Source organism: Acipenser ruthenus, chromosome 4, assembly GCF_902713425.1.
Source record: "Acipenser ruthenus chromosome 4, fAciRut3.2 maternal haplotype, whole genome shotgun sequence".
NCBI lineage: Eukaryota > Metazoa > Chordata > Actinopteri > Acipenseriformes > Acipenseridae > Acipenser > Acipenser ruthenus.
In genome coordinates this window covers 34,527,258-34,546,828 of record NC_081192.1, presented here as the reverse complement: position 1 = coordinate 34,546,828, position 19,571 = coordinate 34,527,258, and the positions used below count along the sequence as shown (strand labels likewise).

At 36.3% G+C, this 19,571-nt stretch overlaps 1 protein-coding gene across 2 annotated transcripts in view; it reads left to right on the top strand.

Annotated features, from left to right (window-relative positions):
* The window catches only part of LOC117400779 (RNA polymerase II subunit A C-terminal domain phosphatase-like), a 155,538-nt gene that overhangs the window by 19,282 nt on the left and 116,685 nt on the right, over positions 1–19,571 (top strand). For both annotated transcript variants that reach the window (XM_034001111.3, XM_034920182.2), the window contains one exon: positions 3,556–4,626. In XM_034001111.3, the coding sequence (XP_033857002.3) occupies positions 3,556–4,626 (1,071 nt within the window). The remainder of the gene's footprint in view (positions 1–3,555; positions 4,627–19,571) is intronic.

Sequence of the window (19,571 nt, the reverse complement as noted above, 5' to 3'; positions counted from 1 at the left end):
GGAGACTTATCCAATTATGATCTTTCAGTTTTGTAATTTTAATATATATATTTTTTTTTCTCAATAAAAACTTTTTTCCCCCTTAACAGTGTGGAGTATGATGTGTAGATAAGTGGAAAAAAATCCTCATTTAAATGCATGAAACTCTAAGGCACTGACACAACAAAATGTGGAAGAAGTTCAAGGAGGTGTAGACTTTCTATAGGCACTTTATATATATATTATATATATATATATATATATATATATATATATATATATATATATATATATATATATATATATATATATTTATATAATATATATATATATATATATATATATTTATATAATATATATATATATATACAGACGTGCTCAAATTTGTTGGTACCCTTACAGCTCATTGAAATAATGCTTCATTCCTCCTGAAAAGTGATGAAATTAAAAGCTATTTTATCATGTATACTTGCATGCCTTTGGTATGTCATAGAATAAAGCAAAGAAGCTGTGAAAAGAGATGAATTATTGCCTATTCTACAAAGATATTCTAAAATGGCCTGGACACATTTGTTGGTACGCCTTAGAAAAGATAATAAATAATTGGATTATAGTGATATTTCAAACTAATTAGTTTCTTTAATTAGTATCACACATGTCTCCAATCTTGTAATCAGTCATTCAACCTATTTAAATGGAGAAAAGTAGTCACTGTGCTGTTTGGTATCATTGTGTGCACCACACTGAACGTGGACCAGAGAAAGCAAAGGAGAGAGTTGTCTGAAGAGATCAGAAAGAAAATAATAGACAAGCATGGTAAAGGTAAAGGCTACAAGACCATCTCCAAGCAGCTTGATGTTCCTGTGACAACAGTTGCAAATATTATTAAGAAGTTTAAGGTCCATGGAACTGTAGCCAACCTCCCTGGGCGCGACTGCAAGAGGAAAATCGACCCCAGAGTGAATAGAAGGATAGTGCGAATGGTAGAAAAAGAACCAAGGATAACTGCCAAAGAGATACAAGCTGAACTCCAAGGTGAAGGTACGTCAGTTTCTGATCGCACCATCCGTCGCTTTTTGAGCGAAAGTGGGCTCCATGGAAGAAGACCCAGGAGGACTCCACTTTTGAAAGAAAAACATAAAGCCAGACTGGAATTTGCTAAAATGCATATTGACAAGCCACAATCCTTCTGGGAGAATGTCCTTTGGACAGATGAGTCAAAACTGGAGCTTTTTGGCAAGTCACATCAGCTCTATGTTCACAGACGAAAAAATGAAGCTTTCAAAGAAAAGAACACCATACCTACAGTGAAACATGGAGGAGGCTCGGTTATGTTTTGGGGCTGCTTTGCTGCGCCTGGCACAGGGTGCCTTGAATCTGTGCAGGTCACAATGAAATCTCAAGACTATCAAGGCATTCTGGAGCGAAACGTACTGCCCAGTGTCAGAAAGCTCTGTCTCAGTCGCAGGTCATGGGTCCTCCAACAGGATAATGACCCAAAACACACAGCTAAAAGCACCCAAGAATGGATAAGAACAAAACATTGGACTATTCTGAAGTGGCCTTCTATGAGTCCTGATCTGAATCCTATCGAATATCTATGGAAAGAGCTGAAACTTACAGTCTGGAGAAGGCACCCATCAAACCTAAGACAGCTGGAGCAGTTTGCTCAGGAAGAGTGGGCCAAACTACCGGTTAACAGGTGCAGAAGTCTCATTGAGAGCTACAGAAAATGTTTGATTGCAGTGATTGCCTCTAAAGGTTGTGCAACAAAATATTAGGTTAGCGGTCCCATCATTTTTGTCCATGCCATTTTCATTTGTTTTCTTATTTACAATATTATGTTGAATAAAAAATCAAAAGCAAAGTCTGATTTCTATTAAATATGGAATAAACAATGGTAGATGCCAATTACTTTTGTCAGTTTCAAGTTATTTCAGAGAAAATTGTGCATTCTTCGTTTTTTGTGGAGGGGTACCAACAAATTTGAGCATGTCATATATATATATGTGTCAAAATAAGAAATGCAACAGTTTCCAATACGAAACCAAATTAAACTCTTGACAATCATTTTAATTGATCTATTTGAAGAGCTACTTGTTCATGGCATTTTCTTACTAAAGATTGGTAGATAGCAACTCTAAAATACATAAACCTGCTCTTTGGCTGACATCACTCCATTGTATTTTTTTTTATTATTTTTTGTTGTATTTAAAACTGTTAATAAAACAGGTCAATAAATAACCTCCGGTGGAAAACAAGAAAGATTAATACAGAATTAAATTATGAAAAATTTATAAAATAGTATGTGACACCCACAGTTTTGACAATTTCTGCTTGGATAATATGGTCAACTCTCAATGCTGTGCAGATGTTACGTAATATTGAGACACAATTTAATCTGTTTATAAACACGACTGGTTTCACAGACCTTGGTAAACTAATTGTGGACTTGAGAAACATTAGGTAGCTCAAGATTAATGCTAATCAGGGTCTGTGAAACCAGTTGAAAGTGCTTCTTTTAAGTGGTTGATGTTTGTTCAGATTTATAATTTCTGAAGAGTGAGTGCTCCAGGAGAAAGAACCATAAAGTCTATTTGCAGTAGAAAGGTACAACTCAGGAAACCTTTAATAGAAATACATCTCAAATAACCTCCGCTTAAAGGATGTTTGATCCAGAGCTTCCCAGTGTGTATTTAAAGTACCGGTTTACTGGTCGACTGGGGAAATGAAAGACTGACAAGTCAAGACTTTACGGAGGAAAAAAGTTATCATAATTCATTTAGAATTCTCTTTTTTTGCCTTTTTTCTTTCAATTGAACAATATCAATAAAACAGGGTATCAGGTACAAGTAAATGTGATATTCTATACAACAAAATTATATTGTAGATCTGTTATCTGAGAGGGGTTTCCAGGAGGCTTTGAAGCAACAATACCAATAGAAACATCATTGTTGAAGTTCCAGACCGATTTATTGGGATAAGCTGACTTCATAGATGGTGCATAGGAATTTTCTTTGAGATGTACCTTAAATCTTCATTACTTGTCTGTATACAACTGCTTTGCAGCTTAACAATAGGAGTGGTCAAAAGGGTTAAAAAGCCTCAGTATTGTTCACTTTACAGTTTGTATGCACACAGTTACTTATGCCTTGCAGTTTAATGATAGGAGAGGTCACTAAGATGCAACTACGCACTGAAGACCTGTATCTCCCACAGGAGATGCCTATTGAGATTTGGGATTAATTAAAGGGAGATCAATATAAATAATGTATGTATAGCAACTCATTAAAGGAATCCTAGATTTCATTTGTTTTTCAGGTGCATGTGCTTCCGCAGATATGTGTCTTATGAAAGGCTCATACTAGGATTGTAATTAATGTGAAGAGTGGGGGTAGAGATCAAAAGAACCTGTCAAAATTAAGTTTTTCTGTTATTTTACTTCTTGTCTGACTCTGGAATGTGTGTAAATGCGACGTTAAATCTGCATTTCAATGGTACAGACATTTTTGTATGTTCAGATGTATGTAATAATATTATACTAACCTCCATCTCTGTTCTCTTGTATTACTCCAGCAAACAATGTGAATAAGCCTAATGAGGGATCGGAGGCAGCATCATCTGTCCATAAGGAGTCAGAGGAAGTAAAGGTCTCTGCTGTGGAGGAACACAGCAATGGCCTTAGGAAACGCTTCAAGGAGCAAAACGGCAACCAAAACACACCTGCAGATGACTCTACCTCAAAAAGTGACGCTGCAAGTTCTCAGGACAAAGCTAATGAAAGAATACACTTGGGAGGGGAGTGCACTAGTGTAGCGGAAGCTTCTAAGGTTAACTATTCTGCAAATGTAAGGGAACACCACTCCGGCTCCACTCAGCAGGACAGTGGCAGGACGATTGCAGATAAGCCATTGGTCAAAAGCGCCGGCGGCGACAGTGTTGCAAATGACTTTGACTTTGACCTGTCTAGTGACAGCGAAAGCGAACATGATTCAGGGGCAGGGAAAGCCTCCTCCAACAGCGATAGCGAAGGGAAAAATAGCTGTAAAAGAGCAAAGAAATTGCAGTCTATGCAGCCAGAGCAGGAGAAGAGCAAGATCAACACGGTCGGGGAGAACCATTCTGGGGAGAAGCAGGTTGATCCCGAGGACCAGGTTTGTGACATTCAGCTAGACAATGACCAGAATAGCCCGGGGGGCTTGGGCAACGGTTGCAGAGAAAAAAAAGAGGCAGAGACAGAGTCTCAGAACAGTGAGCAGTCCGGGGTGACCATGGGGGAGTCTCTGGACCAAAGCATGGAGGAGGAGGAGGAGGAGGAGGAAGAAGATCTGGATAAGGACGACCATTTGATATACCTGGAAGAAGTCCTGGCCCGCATACACATGGAGTACTATGCCAGGTATGACCGTTACCTAAAGAAGGAGTTACCTGAGGCACCTGACATCCGCAAGATTGTCCCTGAGCTGAAGAGCAAGGGGCTGGCAGGGACGATAATTGTTTTCAGTGGATTGTACCCCACCAATTATCCCATGGAGAGAACACGGGAGTGCTATCACGCAGTTGCCCTTGGAGCAAAGATCAGCAAACACCTAGTACTTAATGCTAAAGATCCCAACAGGACAACGCACTTGATCGCTGCTCGACCTGGTAAGTAAATATTCTTTTTCTCAGGGTTCGTACGCTAGTCTGGAAAAAGTATGGAGAAATGCCCAAATGATTTCCAGGGCTTGAAAATGCTTGAAAAACCATGTCTCAATTATGAAAGTCTTGAAAATGTCTGGAATTTTACTAGTGTCATGGGAGAATGAAAATAATTCGAAAGCGGGTCAGCAGCGCTAGCGGCAACTGTCTAGGCAATTTACTAATAGCAACTATATTGCTTGCGACCAAATGCCGCAAGGATTGCCCCGTGTAACACCCCTGACAACGTACTGACAACACAAGCAATCCTATCCAGTCAGCGCACCGATATATGTCACATGACTCTGTCTGCTCCAGTGAAACGAAGGGTAAAATGTTCACTACGATAGCCAAAATATACACATTTATGTTGAAGGCTATGATTTTTTTAAACAGTTACAGACTGGAATTACAAGCTACTGTACTCTGCTCACCAAGATTCACATTTTGTTATCTTGTTGTTACCTTTATTAAATAGTTAACGTTATTTCTCAACCCAGGAAAAAAATCGATGGTGTGTATAAACTTAGCATGTTAACATCGCTTTTTTTCATTTCTTTAATGTGATTAATAAAATGTACCTGTCATTTTATTTAACTGTTTGGTGCTTGCTTGTAACTTACAGTACCAAGTGCAGCAACAGCAAACCGTCAGCCGAGTGTAGATATACTATTTACATCCTCGCTATATGGCCTTTATTATGCGATTTAAATACAGATTTAAAAAAAAAAAAAAAAAAAAAAAGAAATCCAACTGCTGCTGATGTTGGCTCGTACAGCTCTATGCAGCCGACACGACAAAGCAACATTTGATATGTTGGTTTTTTTTTTGTTTTTTTTTTAAATAAGGAACTAAGAGAACCAAGACTAAATTAACATTTGCAATTGAAACAAAACTGAAACTTTGATACGCTTTTTTTTATGGGGGTGGGGGGGGGGGGGGGGGGGGGGTTGTACTGTGCTCTTCAACTAATAGGATATAGCCAGAATACTGTGTGCAGCACGCCACAAATAGGTACTGTACTTGTAATTCTACTTTTATTCACAATCTCATTCCTATTATTATTATTATTATTATTATTATTATTATTATTATTATTATTATTATTATTATTATTATTATTATTATTATTATTATTAGTGGTAGTAGTGACAAATACTGTAATAATAAAGAAAATCAAAGAATAAAAACAGTACTAATAATAATTTAGCTAATGCCTTTATCCAAGGTGACGTCCTTAACTTACTCCAGCAGCTTACATTGTTAATTTTGGATTGTCCTTTTCCTATAGCGAACAAAAGGACCCAGACAGGGTTGTTATAGTGAGGGTGTACTGTATTTGACTTGTATGTTTAATATACAACACTTGCACATTTTAATGTAATGCGTGCACATTTGTTATTTCATTTTTGTTATTTTCCACCTCCCATAGTGTTCAACATTTAACAGATGGTGTAAAGAAGTTTGGATCAGAATCCAATATCATCCCTTACAAAAAAGTAATATACTGCAAGTATACTTGTGCCAAAATGTTCTGGTTTTAGTATACTATTGGTACCATTATAGTATCCTATTTTGGCACAAGTATACTTGCAGTATACAACTTTAAATATTCCCTTTGTAAATAATGCAACGTAGTTCTCAGATATTGGACATTTTCTTAGATTGTATCTTACTTCTCTTTTGCATACCTGCATTGTCTCTTGCCAGATATGCACCTCCAGATTCTGGCAAATACTTTTAGAAAACCAGGAGCAACTTCTGCTGTGGATCAAAAAGTTATAATGCTCTGTGGCTCCCCGCCTATGTGGATAACTATCGAAAAACTAGTAGAAACTAACTAAAACACAAGTCTGGGAAAAACAAATGGAAGTATGGAAAAAGTATGGAATTTTGATGTTGAAAAAGCGTATGAACCCTGTTTTCTGTACGCAAGTTGAGGTTGCCAGTTAATTACCATTTTTAGCAGTCTAATAATTATCCTTAGTATGAGTTATATCTAAGTTTCAACTTGCCTGGCATATACAAGACAATACTGAAATTACCTTGTATCGTGTTATATGGATTGTACCATCCATGTGAATTTCTGGGGTTTGGAATATTTTGACACATCCAACCTTAAGCCACTTGAGGAGCGGTAGCATGCCTTCCTTGATTAGCCGTGGCAGCACATATGCAACCTAGCTGATTCGATACGTTCTGAAAGCTGCACACCTATCTGCCGTAAAAATGTATTTTATAGGACAAAAGGCCTGTCAGAGTTTGAATTTGTGAAACTTGCATTATAAGAGTGTGATTCTAATATACAGTAAGAGTGATATGCAGTCAAAAAATGCAGTCATTCATTTTCCACCCTAGACAAAAATCAGTAATTTAACGTTGTAACACTTCAGTGGAATAGTTATCCACAGGGAGATCCATTTTTGATTGCACGACTGAAAAGTTGTCAGGCTGAAGATTTGAGAGCTCTGATGGCACCTGCGGTTACATCCAACAGTGCAATCAGATTGATTTGTGGCACGTTCGGTTGCTCATGCCTTAGTTCTGAAGTAGCAGCCACTGCCTAATCGGTAATTTACTATTCATTAACTATTCTTAATTTTTTTCTTTTTTTTAAGCAACCAACTGCACCAATAGGTCAAAAGTAAAATGTTTAAATCAGTAATGATAAAGAAAGAAATTATATAAAAAAAAATTAAGTTGAAAATATAGAGTGGAGTGGAAGAAATCTGGCTTCATGATGACAGTGAAACAAACGTCAGTTACCCAGACTTGCAGATAAAACAGCAGCTTTTTTGTTGAATTCAACATTTAGTTGCCCTCATATCCAGTCTCACAGTTATATTTCGCAGGATAGCAGGTTTGTCTGCTGCTGTGACTGCAGCGAAAAAAGATGCAGATACGCGCATGGAAGCTGCACAACAGGATCGCATTGTTAAACTTTTTGATTTGGGATACAATGTGTTCAGGTCAGAAATGCCATTCACAATATTTACGTATCAGCAGTAAGTGGTGCTGACTTGGGAGAAGCTACAAGCGACAACAATCTGAGCACGATTAATTGTATTATGATTATTGTTTGAATAGTGTTTATTATTAGGATTAATATAAATCTGTTAACTTTTTAGCGTTGCGGGTACCTTATGGTAACAGCTAAAACTAACTAGTATCATTTGTACACATACATTTTCAAATCTTGAATACAGTATTTTCATTTTCTGACAAGCATGCCAATGTGTGCATGTTAAATAACTGAAATAATACAATAGCATATATTGAAAGGCTTCGCTTAGCCACTTTTTTATATTTAAGTCGTGGGCTCTCGTTGGTCACCGTACACATTACTAAATATACGGAAATGAAAAACTCTGCTGTTAATTTGCCAAGCAGGGTGATACAGTTTTGTACTTATTATTGGGCCAGTTAAAATTGTATCCAGGCCAGTAATGTATATTGTCACTAACATATACTTGCATTGTTTTAATGTTATTTTTATTTATCTTTTTGAGTAATTTATTTTCCTGACAGGTCGTTTTTAAAAGTGTTAACAAACCTAATATGTGTCCAAATCTGTTTGAAAATATCATAAAATAGAGTTAAAAAAAATCTGCACCTTCACTAGTATTCTTGTTGGCAGCAGTAACTTTTTTCATTTAATGCACTTTTTTTTTTTTTTTTTTAAATAGTTGTAATAACAATTACATCTTTCTGGTGTTACATCTGTTACTAAGGACATTGAGGCAAATACTGTAAACCATGTCTAAATGCTCATACAACATACACAGCAATCCTATAGGTGAAAAAATTTTAGCGACCGGCAGTAATTTATGAATTAACTTCGTTCAATTCTACATTTAAAAAAAACTGTCACACATTGGTAACCTGTTTTCATGAAGTGACCCATTTGTCAACATCATAAATGTTTGAAAACTGAATTCATAAGATTTAGTCAGCCTTGTAGATGCAGCCGGCAGACATTGCATTCCTAGTATGTGTAACGTGGACGAAATGGGATTGGGGACTTTGTATTCACACTAGGGCTGTGTTCGAAGGTTCATTCGCTAGCCAGGAATTCAAAGGTAGTTTTAAACCTTCGAAGGTTCATCCGGCGGCATTCATGCACCCTATTTTTTTTCTTTCTCTGTAACAGAAACCGTTTGACAATGTGTGAATACTATAAATCACACAATTCAATCTTTTGATTTGTATAATGCATATTGATTAAACAAAAAGTTGTTGTATTAAAATCCACTACCAAATCGTTATACGTAGCAACTCTAAATGGCGCCACTACCTTGTGGAGCAGGGTACATTATGCAAAAGCACAGGGGAGGGGGTACCTATAGCGGTTGTAGTGCTTCAGTAAAATACATATTGAATACCTAGTGTACAAGACAGTGTAAGAGAAGTGCTATGGTATAATATGTTTGAAACATACAAAATATACGCTAACACTAATAATTCTAATTTCGAAAACTGAGCACCGTCTGCCCCTCCCACCTCCAGCTCGTGTTATCCAGAGGCGAACCTTTAATTTCTTCATTCGCCATCTCGACAGCAAAGCGTTGTATAGCGTAAACTGTATTGAAAGAAATGTCTCGAAACCCTTCTGCTGTTTGGGATTTTTTTGTTAAATGCGAAACAAAAGTTGAATGCAAACTGTGCAGGTGACTGTTGATGTATCATGGAGGCACAACCAATCTCTCGGGTCACTTGACAAGCGTAAATTATTATTATTATTATGTCTAGTAGTAGTAACATGTGACTGATAACCTGCTTGGAACAGTGACTGTTAAATAAAGCTTTGTTTTGCCCAAGTCCGCTGCAGTTGGTGCTGCTGCAGTGCAAGCTTACAGAATATTGCAAGCAGCAATGACATGACAATTTGCAGTGTAAACATACTGGTAAATTAATTAATACATAATAATAATGAATCGTATCTAATTTACTTTGTAATTTACCCACTGTCCAGATAAAGAAAACAAGGGTTGAAAACTGTAAATGAACATTACGGCCTATTCACAAAATGGAAAGTTTTTTTTTTTTTTTTAAATTTGCTGTTAAGATCAAAAGCTCTAAATTTTCCGTCAAAGAAACAAATATGTTGTGGCTTTGAGCTTGAAGTCTGATGACGTAATGGCAAGTCACTGCTATATATAGTGTATTTTACGATTATACGATAGTCCACATGTTCAGCTACATCGCAGCATCTCCTTGAGACGGTTCTCGGATGTGCTAACACACTACTTGCTGATCAGCCGTAGGTAGCACCAACATTAATAATTTCTTGTGCTAGATGAACCCCTTTCCAGACACAGCTTCGAAACGACGATTATCCTTGCAACAAAAACTGACGCATTTCTCTGTAATTTCAGATTTTTTATGTACTGGCACAGCTTTTTCAGACTGTACAAATGAAGTGATGTACAACTGACTAGGCCCAGCTACTGGGTGAATGAATCCCCTGTCAGTGTGCTGCTGCAGAGATGAATTCCCTGTTTTTTTGCTGTTGTGTTTTTGCAAGACTTGTATTGTACATAGCCAACTGGATTTTTGTTAGCACTGAATACAACAATGTTGAAATTCTTTCATACATTAGATTTAGTGTTCTACAGCTACACATTCTCCCATCGATGTATATTTTTTAATAGTCTCTGCATCCATACTTGAATAGGCTACATAGATAAATCTTTCAGAATCCTTGTAAGTCGCATTGTATAAAATAATCCACCAAAAATTATACAATGGGGCCTACTGATTTAGCTAATGACTTGCTACCTCGTGGAATGCCTGTAAACTCGCAAATGGGAAGTGGGCTCTCAGAGACACGTGCGTATGATTAAAAAAAAAAATCTAAAAAGCAGTATTGTTTTAAAATAAAAACTCATTTGCACTCTTTAATATAACACTACATAACCCGACCCGACCCGAACCGAATCCAACACTTACTCGGGTCCCGTCGTGTTCGGGTCGGGTTGCAAGGCTCTACTTCGAAGGTCAAAATGTACCTTTCGTTACAGCCCTAATATTAATGAAGCCTGCAGCTCTGAGTAGCTTTTAGACAAAATAGCAGTCAAAAATATATGCTTTTATTTTTTAAACTAGATCTGTGTTTTCTTCCATGTTTGAAAGTACATTTCTGCCCTACAGCTGCTGCCATTTATTTTATTGTTTTTATTTTTATTTATTCATGATATTCATACAGTAAAACTCACTGATGTATCAGAGATATCCAGTCTTTGCAATTTGCAAAGTGAAATACTCAGGATAAAGGGTAATCACTATGTTATGCTTCAGTGGTCCAGTAAATGTGATGGTTAGGTATCCATCGTTAATGACAATAACACAACCTGAGATTTGAATCCACCTTCCACTTGCTCAGCATGAAAGGGTCTGGAGTTGGCATTAGATACTTGCTGATCATACAAAGAAATGACATTATGGGACCACATTACGCATAAGTAGAGTTTCTTAGACCATAGAAAGGTGCTATTAAGAAGGTATAGTTCCAAGGGGGCTTAGAGCTGACACACACGCTTATTGTGTTCAGATTACCAGTATGTGATTTGGTAGCTGGAGTGAGTTTAAAGCCTCTTGTGTTTTAAAAAAATGGTCTTTTCATATTTAAGAAGTTTGTTACCTTAAGAAGCCCATTTTGAAACTGGTACTTTAGGTTTCTTTTAAACTACCTTTGGGGAAAACAAACTGAAACCGCAGACTGCTTTTCTATTCATAGACTAAACTATAAGAACATAAATTAGAATTGAGTGAGCTTTAGTATTATAGCTGTGGAAAAAAAGTTGACAGAGAACTTCCTGTCTTCACTTAGAATTGTTCTGGCTGTTGTTTATGCACTGCTCAGTATTTTAATATTGCTGGTCTAATCTGTGTATTTTTAATTCTCATTAAAAATAATAATCTTTTTTTTTTTTTAATATAAATATAAACGTTTACTAAGACATGTGGGCTGATCCTGAAAGTTTACAACTTCTTTCTGGGGAAAAAACAAAAAACAAAATATAACCTTAAACTTTATACAAGGAATTCAAATAAAAATTATTTTATGGTGGTTGAATTTAGGGATTCAAAAGTGCACCAAACCACTAAGTGGTTTTAGTGCACTATTTAATCCCTAAATTCAGCTTCTGAGTTGTTTGTTTGTTTTTTGTTTGTTGTCTGATCTTACCGTTTTTTGCATCCACAGCTTGTATAACAAATACCTAAGCATTGTTTATCAAAAGTGGATCCCAGTACAGGGCATGAAGTTAAGGTCATGAAGAGCAAGGCAATGTTGCCTTTGTTGGGCGTGAAGATTCAGGGGCACCAAGGCAGTTCTTGGAGGCAAAAAAGCAACAAAAAAAAAATCAGTGTTTTCTGAATGATTTCACAAATTGCTAGAAAAATAAAATATAGGTCACTTTTCCATTGTAAAAATAAAATGGTATATAAAAAAAGTGCAATTTTAAAAACAGCAAACTTTTATAATGAAAAAATACAATGGGTAATTTGGCAAAAAAATAAAATAAATTCAGTGGTCAAATGAGTTACTCGGTCTGCAGTGTCTGCACAAGTGTAGTTTGCTAACCACTGTTACAAAACCTGTGCAACCTATACAACAATGCAGCTTTGAAAAAAAAAATAGATACTTTGTCAGGCAATGGAGAGTGCTCTGCATCACAATGATGAACAGCGGGATGTACATAATGTTAGAGGTTTACATTTGAGAGACTATGTAGTTTCACAGTTCTTGAAATTTACAGTTGCAAAGGATTTACAGTTTTGTTAGTGCATTGCTGGATAGTCGATTCAGGAAAAAAAAATGCTGTTTTTAAGCATACACTATCTAACCCCTTTTGTGAAAGCACACATTTTACTAGTTTAAAAGCAGAACTATGTAAGGTAGTGAAAATGATGTATTACACAAGTAAATGAACACAAAAATCGATGCACTTCTCGAGATTGAGTTTTGTTCACTATTATGTTATCTCTCCTACTCGTAATGAAGGGAGCTGCTACTTCCTCAGTTTTTTTGTGTTGTGTTTTTTTTGGGGGGTAAGAATTTGAGCAAAACTAATAATTATCAGCCTATGTGTGTTACTTTGTAGCATCAGTGTTTGGGGGGAATAACACCAAATTACAAAACAGCAACGGCCATTGATATGTCTATATAAATTAGCAATTTATAAACACTGAAGACATGAAAGGAGTTAGAATGTGTATTGCACCAAAAGAAAGTCCTGCATTTTCTCTGCGGCAGTCCAATCATAAGTGAGCAGAGGCAGGACATAAACAGTTGAAGGTCTTGCATAGGTTTAACCAATGGGAGAGTCAAAGATCTGCCCCTTGTTTTGCATCTGTCCAATCATTAGTGAGCAGAGGCGGGACATAAATATGCAAGGGTGCATGGTGTAAGAATAGCTGAATTTTGTGTGATAGTGCTATTATTAGACCTTCAATATTGAGAACTTCAAAGTAATATTTAGAAATGCTTTTTACAAATTAAAAAAAAAAGTCTCTACAGAGACATTGTAATTGATTTGGTTACGAATCCATTTTCAAGAAGAACTTTGTCAGAAAAATTGGAGATGGTTAAAAAAAGGGAGGTATACATCAGAAATACCTGAACTGAGACAGGAAGGGAAGGGATATACTCACCATTTCCAACATTCAAATTATGAAAGGTGTCCGTGGCTTACCGGTAGCTGTCAATTAAAAAATATATATTGCTGGAACTGTCTTTCGCTCAGTACAGAAAAGGCGATATGAAACAGCAGTGTTTAAGAAGCCAGCACAAAAACATGATCGTTCCCACTCAAAACTTTGTGAGGTTCTTACACTTCTGTTTACCTTGGCAAGCAAGAACTGGCATTCAGAGGGCATGTTGAAGGCACCAATTCCTCAAATAGAGGTTATTATGTCAATAGCCACAGTATTCTCGGGTACCTCTAACGATGCAGAACGAATAAAAGAAGTACAGGAAGCCAACTACGAAGCTGTAATGATAGATTAAACAACCGATGATGGAAACGCAGCTCGGCTGTCTTGTGTTTTCAGGTATGTGACTGACAGTGGCCTGAAAGAATGGTTGTTCTGTGAAAATGTGTTACATTTACTAAAATAAAAATAAAAATGCTTTTAAAAAGTCCAAATTCCCATTGGGCTTTATTTATTTTTTTTAGAATTTATTTTTTGCATTACTGTGCAGGACAGCCGCTATAAGATCGTTCCTGATTTAATCAACCAATACCCATAAATTAACCCATCAAAATTTTTAATCAAATGACAGACCTCATTTTTAAAGTATTGCAATTTTAAGCAAAGAATCAGATGTCTTTATACCATATACAATCATAGAATATGTGATTGTGTAATGCAGTATATGTTATGTGTTGTTTTTTTTTTACAAAGCTGTAAATTAAAGGAAATTTAAATATAGGTCTACATTATTTGTAGGATATTCACAAATTTTATATACAAGGCAAATTCCTATAAAGATTGCTTTACTTCATTTAGTATATGATGATTCTAAGAGAAACTTTCTGATTTAAATTCACTATGTGGTCTATTCATTAAAATGAAAACGGTAGATAAAAATGTTTTATTGTTATGTATCTAAAAACAAACCGCTACTGGACCATTTTGCTACCTACTTTCTACTACCTGCTATCAACAGTATCAACACCTGTGTTTTATAGATTGAGAGGGAGGGGGATGGGGGGGTAAGATGTGTGTGAAATAGCGGACAGCGAAGCATTGAAAAGAAATTAAATTGCAGCTGCTAAAGAAATGTCCTGAAAACCCTCTGCTGTATGATCTTTTTTTGTAAAATACCTAAATGATGAAAACACAGTGGAATGCAAACTGTGCAAGTGGCTCTTAACATACAGTTTCTGCAGTACTTAACTGTCTAAGTTCACATTATTATTATTATTATTATTATTATTATTGTCTGGGACGAATTGTTGTACACCCATTTCTTACCTGAACATTAAGTCAACCCTACTTAAAAACACTTCGCTGCCGTTTTAGACAGCTCTTCTTCCTTCATTTTTTTAAAACATTTTTAAGGGGGCATGGTGCTCACAAACAGAGAAATCACACAGTGACACTGCCAGTGAACACGTGTGAAAGACAATTCCTGGAAGCGCGGTCATATTGAGCTCAGTCTCGCAGCATCCCTCCCTCCATTTGCCCGTCATTAACCATTGATACAGTATGTCTTTCTCATGACTTAGTGCTGGGAGGTACACAGTAAAAAGAATGGCAACAATAATCCATCATGAGTCATTTTCTCGCAGGACAAGATTAGACAGAATTAAATTGAATTGTGACAGAACGGGCCAGCTGACGCTGAGTAAGTTTGAATGGGTTGTAGATCAGATGTGCTGGTGCTGACGGACACCGGCGGCAATGACGGGTGGGCTTACAGGCAACTTTTGGCGTAAGGTGTGGTGTTTTTTTTTTTTTTTTTAAGGCATTGCGGCAAGCAGCTTGGGCACTGCGGCAATTGTTATATATATATTTTTTTTTTTGAAATGTTTGAATTATTTTTCAGCCAAACTATATTTAAATGGCTTACCAAACGAAATTTATCATGTTGCTTCAAAGAGGTTTAAATATTTGACTCCCGGTAGTTTATATTCTTCATCAAAATCTCTTTATTGGTTTAAAAAAAGGACATAGTTGTAAAACAAACAACGCGTTTCGACACTAACGTGTCTTCATCATGTATGTTAACACCAGCAGAATACATGAACCCCAGTTTCTTGCAACAGTTGTGATGGTGACCAAATGTGTAAGTACTGTTGTGTAAAAAAACAAAGTAGCTTCAAATTAAAAATTGTTTAGGAAATGTAGAACAAGACCAGCAACAAATAAAAATACACTTAAGGTTTGTGTCTTGCACGTTTGCCATTAACAAAATGCTCTGAAAACTTCACGTAATTAATGAAGGGCTGTAATGCAGCAAAAAGAGCAAGAATTAAACAAGGACGTGAAAAGGATACCGTACCATGCTGAAAAACGTTGTCTTTGTGAACTCCAATAAACCAATGTTATCTTTCACCACCCAAATCTAGCGTGCGTAAATAAAGTTTTGAGTCAACACACATAGATTTTTTTCGTCTCTTGCGTCTTGCATCCCAGTAGATTTTGTTACATTGTTCACCGTCAGGAGTTTAAGTGATTTAATTGCACAATATTCCATGGTTAGATGATGAGTCGATAATATCTCTTCATCCAAGGAATCAGCCACAGGAATTTAAGAGCAACATTACCATTATGTAAAACAGTATGTAGCGTGAGGTTTGTACTAAAGCAGGGTCAGCTGTTGAATAAAGTTTCTTTCTCAAACTGACCATTTAAAAAATGTGAAACCAGACACGCAGAAATGCGTGCGGTCAGCTAGTCCTGATGTAAAGTGCCGAAGTTGGAATCAACAACATTTGTGGTCCCTAAAAATAGCCTTAGATTTTATTTTGCTAAAAAAATAAACACGTTATAAAGTTAGATTTACTTTTTTTTTTTTTTTTTTTTTAACAAAGCACCTTCGTAAATGCTCATACAGATCGATCAATCACCTATTTGCACCTCGTTACTGAGCGACTAACTGTACTGTGTGCTGAGAAACTGACACCGACAGCAAATGTGTTACCTTGCCGACCATGACACAAATAAAATGTTTATTTTATTGAACATTTATATGTGTTGCTATTTACAGAAATGCTGGCTGACTGTGAATTACTAGCTACAACAATTAATGTACTCACACATGCGCTCCCAATTTAAACGTACGTTTCATGTTTATAGACATCACTTGGCTCATTGCTGGCATTAAGATAAGCAGAAAAAAACATAAGAATTGTATTACAACAGTTCAGAAAAATAAATGTCCAGCACAGTTGCAAGAATCAAATTTACAGTCTTCCACTGACACTATAGTTCAGTCTACAAATAAAGGTGTTTTGAAAAGACCTGTTAAGCTTATTGTTGACATTACAATAAAAATATGAAACAGTTTAGTAACAGTCCAGCAATGTCATGTGAGAGTAATCCTATGTACAGTACTCCACAAATTAAGTTTAGCGTTTTACTGGCATTATAATAATAACCAGAATAAAATATGAAACACTGATAAAGGTGTGTTGACCTACTCTAAAACAGGTTCACTGCTATGTATCACCTGATTGTAATTTAAAAATTTAAATATTTAATGTAAATTGATAATTCATCCTCCCAATTGTTTCTTTGTTAATTCTGCCTTGTTTGCAAAATTTAACAAGAGGTGTGTTTCCAGACAGAATGTCTTTATGAAACCAATGGTGTGTAGTGTAGTGACTACACCCTTTACACAGTAAAGTGATCACTTTCCTTTAAGGAATGTATAGCTAGAAAAATAGCTTTGAGCTCATTTCTTCGTCAGAAAATAATATAATTCAATTAAGAACCTGCGATGGTTTAACATTGCTAATTTATAGCATTATTAAAGGCAGGTAGCGTGGAAAGAAATAAACTAAACAATAATGACATATGCAATTCATTATTAATTTAACTTGCTTAAGGAAAGCCACGCCAAATAGTATCCCACTATCCTCAAAGATAATCAGATTTTTTTTAGCTCTGTTTTTTACTGAAACTTTTTTTTTTCCCATTGTTGGTGCAGGTGCCATGTTGAGTTTCAGCAGAGATGTGAGTGAAGTCACATGATGAATGAATTAACTTGTTTTTTCAACTAATATTCTGATTACATTTTTACCAGTTTCAAAACGCTTGAGATGATGATATTTCTGAAATTGTCGTTTTTTAAAAGGGAAATAAAACAAAAACTGTCTGAGTATTGTGATTTTTATTTATGTTCATAGGAGTATTTATGCTTCTGAATAATGCAGAAAGATTTTGCGTCACTGATTAGTATTCAATTATACGACAAGTTCAAAACAGCAAAGTGAGAGCAGCACTCTCCTAGAGACAGACTCACCAGACACCGGCTTCGCCCACCCTGTAGATACGCTGGCACCCGAGCGAGCTCTGTACTAATGTAATGTGCATTTTTACAGAGTTAAATCAGTGAATCAGCAAGACAGACGTGACTATGCTTCTGTTAATGCTTTACAAGAATGTTCTCAAAATGATTACCTCGATGTTGGAGTCAATTTGAGGTTGATATTTATGATGCAAATCTTGTTGCCAATTATTGCGAAAAATGCAAGCATTTTAGCCTTCGAGGGAACTCTGCTGGGAGATGTAGGCCTAGTTATTAGTGGAAGTTTTAGGGGAGGCAGACTAGCTGTGTAGCAAAATTGCTATGCATATTTTTACGCATTAAATTTAGTGCGTATCTCCGATTTTTTTAATGCGTAAAAATGACAGGTACACACGCAACTTATCTGGACCGCTGCCAATACCTTTTACTAGCCTAGCCAATATGATGTTGGTACCATGAAAAAGTAGGAATCCTTCAAATTCAGGCAAGAGGTTCTTAACACCTGCTCTAGCTTAACATGTTATACAACACCCTCCAAAGTTTACAAGAAACACATTACCTTTTCTGTGTCTTGTGTTGTCCATATTGTTTATTTTGAAATATATTGATGATTCTTTTGACATTTTTAATAATGGGTCATAAATCAACTGGGCAATACATTTCTCAGCATTTATTTGGGTGTGTTCCATACAGTGGAATCTAGGGGTGTGTCTACACCAACTGTGAGCGATGTGAGTGGCTGTCTCGGTGAAGCGAGTAACTCCACAGGAATAGAAATTTGTTCTGTTTTTCCCACCAGTCACAAGTGACTAGAGTGAAACGGAATAATCGTTAGCAAAGACAGTTCCCAACCCACTCACAAAACCACACCCAGGATCAGCTTCATCCCTATTTCCTGGCAAAGCCCCAGGGTCAGTCCCAACCCCAGTTCCAGGATAAGCCCCACAAGCAACAGCTTTAATGCAGTATGGACTGTTGGGACTGTGGGAGAGGGTGGACGAGAAGGGGAAATTATATAAATAGTTGTTCGTGTACTGTTTTGTGGGTGCTGGGGGTGTATTGTGTTGTATTACTGCGAGCGTGATTGTGTGTTTTTGACATTGTCATCATTTTTCCTTTCACCGACCTGAAAGCGAGAGAAAGATCTACTAACAGATAAGTATCTTAGATCTGATTTTTTGTTTCGCTTGTGGAATTACACTTTATTGTATTTACTACTTGCATGTATTGTACACTTAGTCGTGGTTTTTGTTAGTCCCACAGGGTTCAAAATTAACACCCCCCCCACCTGCCAAACACGGGTTAATTTGGTCTGTGGCGGGTAAATTTCACATACTTATACACCACAGTGGCAGGTATGTTTTTTGAAGGCGACTGGCGATCATCACTGTTGTGTCGCTGTGCAATTTATACTTTCTACCGGCAATCGCCCTGCTCAAACTGCAGTTGCTAACAGTTCAAATCAACTGAACTTTGACCTTGTCACTGACCTTGTTGCTGTGGTTATTACAACACAAAAATGGATGACTAGTTGTTTTGTCGAGAACCTGCTCAGTGTTTATCCCTGCGTATATGCAGTCGATAGAGCTGATTATAAAGATCAGATGAAAAAGGAGAACGCATGGGTATCAATTGCTGAACAAATGCAATCAACTTGAGTATTTTAACCTTAAAATGTGTAACCGGTGAAGTTTTAATTAATACAGCGACTGCTGTTTTAAACGCATTGTATATTACTAAGTGGCCCAAGTCCAACACGTTGTTTTATTATTATTATTATTATTATTATTATTATTATTATTAGGCCTATTATTGCTGTGCTACAAGATTTTTTTAATAGCATAACATGTCCAATATTTTCTGTTAATAATAATAATAATAATAATAATAATAATAATAATAATAATAATAATAATAATAATAATTTGCT